The sequence below is a fragment of the Berghia stephanieae genome, chromosome 6 (assembly GCF_034508935.2).
Source record: "Berghia stephanieae isolate SIO BIC M18660-M18661 chromosome 6, UCSD_Bste_1.3, whole genome shotgun sequence".
Classification (NCBI taxonomy): domain Eukaryota; kingdom Metazoa; phylum Mollusca; class Gastropoda; order Nudibranchia; family Aeolidiidae; genus Berghia; species Berghia stephanieae.
This window is the reverse complement of record NC_088365.1, coordinates 4,540,953-4,545,952: the sequence shown is the minus strand read 5'-3', so window position 1 is coordinate 4,545,952 and position 5,000 is coordinate 4,540,953. Positions and strand designations below refer to the sequence as shown.

At 37.7% G+C, this 5,000-nt stretch overlaps 1 protein-coding gene across 1 annotated transcript in view; it reads left to right on the top strand.

The window, feature by feature from the left end:
• Window positions 1–5,000, top strand: part of LOC144974370 (uncharacterized) — a 147,036-nt gene that overhangs the window by 103,153 nt on the left and 38,883 nt on the right. Inside the window, exons 9-10 of the mRNA XM_078917196.1 lie at window positions 1–1,406; window positions 3,103–3,278. The exon at window positions 1–1,406 is cut by the window's left edge and continues 1,260 nt beyond it. Coding sequence (XP_078773322.1) covers window positions 1–1,406; window positions 3,103–3,278 — 1,582 coding nt within the window. The remainder of the gene's footprint in view (window positions 1,407–3,102; window positions 3,279–5,000) is intronic.

Sequence of the window (5,000 nt, the reverse complement as noted above, 5' to 3'; positions counted from 1 at the left end):
GGGGCGAAATACCTTACCGATGATAGCTCTCAGTCGGGTGTCAGCGATTCTGAAAGCACGCGCTCTGAACCTGTCCGTAGCCGTGAGCATTCATCACGTCATCATAGGAAACAAAGAGAACCTGATTACGTTAACGTCAATCTGTTCACTAATCAATCCAAAGTCATGGGTGGATCTGCTGATCGTCTTCAGCAATATTCTGACTACGATCAGCAAAGTCGAGCTGAAATGAATCACATCATGTCCGGAAGTCGATCAGAACAACATCTATCTTCAAATGGACGAGGAATTGGGGTAATTCCTTCGTCTTCCTCGGGCTCATTCTATTACTCTGACGACCCTGAATCAAGTATAAGAGAAGAGAAGAAGCTTCTTTTACAATATGAAATAATGAAAAGGAAGCAACAATTAGAGGAAACTGCTCGTTTGAAGAAGGAGCTCCTAAAACTGGCCCGCGCAAGACAGACCCTTGTACACAGCTATGACGACATTCCAAGACAATACGGTGGGTCATCAGCGCCATCTGCACACAGACCAGTACCTAGCGGGATAATTAAACCCATTGACGATGTGAACTCTCAAGCAATCTACGACAGAGTCCCCCCGGGTCCTGGAACTGAGCGTCACAGGTCAAAGTCAAGAGATAGATCTGGATCAAGGTCACGGGACAGATCTCGCGAGAATTTGTCGGATCGAGATTTATCCTTTGAATCAGATCCCAGGGGATCCGATCCACACCTCCGAGGACTGGCACCCGACCAGGTACTCATAGAACCTCATACTTCTCCGAGACATCGTATGCAAAGAATGCCCCAAAACTCACCCCATCCCCATCATCAACAACCTCACCACCACCATCATCAACCACAACATCAACCTCAACAATTTCAACACCAACCGTATCCTCAACAACACCCTCACCGCCAACAGCATTTCAATCAGCATCATCCCCACCACCACCCACACCACCACCACCACCATCAACAACAACAACAACAACAACAACAACAACAACAACAACAACCGCCACAACAGCAACATTTTATGCAGCATCCGCAACAACACACTGACGGAAAAGTTCTATCTAACTACAGCTCTACGGAATACCTTGCCCATAAGCAAGAGTCAGCGGCTCGGCGTTATTATGAAGACCCTTCAGCGAATCCGTACGTAAACTGGGGTGAAGGAGATTACGACAACACAGTTGATATGGGCCCTGGGCCAGCTTATTCCCAGCCTACTCTCAATATCAGAACCGATTCTGCTCAGTCGCTGTCGAATGCAAGACGTGAGGTGGTCGGCTCCAAGAAAGATCCTGTGATATCTTCCAGCGTCACTCTTCCGAATATATATGGCAATAAAGCGGACCATATGCCTCCCACGAACGCAAGGAAAACAGGTTACAGGTGAGTTTAACACAATGTTATGTGGTCTGAAACTATAAGGTTATTAATTCGTACAATAAGAAAAGACAAATGCAATTTTTAGGGCACCTAAATCGACATAATTGTTTTGAATATCTTGCTCTCACAGGAAAGATAGAAGGTAAAAAGAGTAAAGGTAGACCAAGAAAAACATATTTGAGTAGTTTGAACAGCTGGGTGACAAAGAAAGAGAAGAGTAGTAATATTCGTTTTCTGAGGTTATCTGATCAGAGAGATGAATGGCGTACCAGGATCACCGATGTCTGGCACAGACTTGGTACTTGAAGAAGAAGAATGTGGTCTTGTGGTATGACACTGGCCTTCGAACAGATAGGTCCAGGGTTCGATTCACACTCTAGGTGGCGCGAAGTTGAGTCATTGGGAAAGGCTCTTTACTCACATTCACTCTCCGAACTCAATATAAATAAAGTTAGGAAATTCCCATTGTGAAATTTAATTCCCAAATGTCGATCTCCTCACTACAAACAATAGTATAATATGTCTTCAGTTAAGTTCAAGATTCATTTCTAAGCATCAAGTTCACCACTGTATAATATGATTTTGACATGATTGGTCATATATTTATATTAATATGCTGTGTGTTTAGATCAAACACTCACGACATCAACCAGCCAAATTAAACATACCAACACATAAAACTGTGGAACATTTAACGTTTATAGTCTAACTGAAATAATTCAGTGAGAGCTAATCATTAACCCTCTCCATACCTGTCATTTTTAGAATTTTCCCCAAAATTTCACATCCACCCAACACAAAAATAGAATTTTCTTACTCAAACAGAAAAGCAACAAGTACATTCTATGCATATTATTGATCAGCAAAATGAACTCTACAGCACAGTGTCACGTTTTTATATCTATGATAAAACATTTTTCTATAAATGGTGTGATTTATAAAATAAATCAGAATTATAAAAGTGCTGGTTGGACAGTAACAAATTATGTGATGATTTTCCTATGGTTGGTAAGGAGAGGGTTAACAAGATGTAAAATAATGAAGGTCTGACGTCAATTTCATTCCTTATATATATATATATATATATATATATATATATATATATATATATATATATATATATATATATATATATATATGCATATATATAAAATGAGCTTAAAATGAGCTTTTATATATCACAATATCAACTAACTGTGCTCAAAGCGCTTTACAAGGGGTCCCTGGTCAACAGCAACATTTAACATGCAGGACAGGACATGCCGCCTGTTAGGCGAAATTAAAATTTTTTGGATAAAGACAACGCTGTTAACGGCAAGGTACTCATTTTGCCATTTATTATTATTTTACACCTGAGTACAGTGAGAGAATGTGAGTAATGAGTCTTTTCCAATGACTCAACCCAGGAACTTCCGATCCGAAAGCGAGTGTCATACCACTAGAACACATAGCCGTATATATATATATATATATATATATATATATATATATATATATATATATATATATATATATATACATACAACCAGCCATTACATAATTTGGTAATCAATATGGACGAGCATGAGCCAAATAATTAGCTTTCTTGACCACAAACACGAAAGTCAATCATTACCCCTTCATTCACAACGACCGGAAAACTTAATTCTAAACCCACATCCCCCCTTTGCCCCCCCCCCCCCCCCCCCTTCCCTTCCAGAGACGCTGCCTACGTCAGCACGAGCATTTCCGACACAGACGGAAGTCCGGCCAGCGACGTCACCCCCGCCATGCCCCTACTCGATGATGTGAAGACGAAATCAAGGACTATTATTCGTAATATTGGTAGCGGGAGTCGTCCCGTGTCAGCTGAGTTTAGTGCGGGAGAAGTGGAAGGTAGGTTGAGACTTACATCATCATCATTATTATTATTATCGTCATCGTCGTCGTTTTCGTCGTCGTCGTCGTCGTCATCATCATCATCATCATCATCATCATCATCATCAATATCATCATCATCATCATCATCATCGTCGTCGTCGTCGTCATCATCATCATCGTCGTCGTCGTCGTCGTCATCATCATCATCATCATCATCATCATCATCATCATCATCAATATCATCATTGTTCAATGTAAAACTTCGTGGTTATGTTTTTTTAAAGACCTATCTATCTATCTATCTATCTATCTATCTATCTATCTATCTATCTATCTATCTATCTATCTATCTATCTATCTATCTATCTATCTATTTATCTATCTATCTATCTATCTATATATATATATATATATATATATATATATATATATATATATATATATATATATATATATATATATATCCTCATTATATCTATCCATTTATCTATGTTTGAAGGGAATTAGCTTGAATCACATAGAGACAGTTTTGTTTTTTTATTTACACAAATTATTTAATATTCTCACCTCCTTTGTTTTTTTCCTACAACGTTGTTACATCAGGGATAAGGAAGTGAAGTTATGTCCAGTTGGTGTTGAATACTGTTTGATGTGTATCTTGAAGTTTCAACATCAACTGGACAGACCTTCACTTTATTCCTTCCTGATGAACCCATCTATCTACGAGCGGATGGGAGTAACAACGTTGTAGGGAGGAACAAACGAGATGAGAATATTAAATAATTACTATCTATCTATCTATCTATATCTAACTATCTAATATATCTATCCATCCATCTATTTATATATTCTATCCAATTATATACCTATCTATTTATCTATCTATCTATCTATCTATCTATCTATCTATCCATCCATTCACCCATCTATGTATCTACCCATTCATCTATCTATCCCTCTATCTATCTATCTATCTATCTATCTATCTATCTATCTATCTATCTATCTATCTATCTATCTATCTATCTCAATCCATCCATCCACCTATCCCTCTATCTCTCTATCTATCTATCTATCTATCTATCTATCTATCTATCTATCTATCTATCTATCTATCTATCTATCTATCTCATAACTATCTGTAATCTATCTATCTCCCCACTTACCTTCCTACAAATCAACATATCCATCCATCTATCCATCCATCCAACTATCTATCTATCTATCTATCTATCTATCTATCTATCTATATATCTATCTATCGATCTATCTATCTATCCATCTATCTATCTATCTATCTATCAATCTATCTATCCATCCATCTATCTATCTATCCATCCATCTATCTATCCATCTATCTATCTATCCATCCATCTATCTATCTATCTATCCATCCATCCACCCATCTATCTATCTATCCATCCATCCATCTATCTATCTTATAACTATCTATATATCTATCTATCTCCCCACTAACCTTCCTACAAATCTATCTATCTATCCATCCATCTATCTATCTATCCATCTACCTATCTATCTATCTCTCTATCTATCTCATAACTATCTATATATCTATCTCCCAACGTATCTTCCTACAAATCTATCTATCGATCCATCTATCTATCCATCCATTCATCCATCTATCTATCTATATATCCATCCATCCATCCATCCATCCATCTATCTACTCCCCCACTTACCTTCCTACAAATCTATCTATTATCCATCCATCTATCT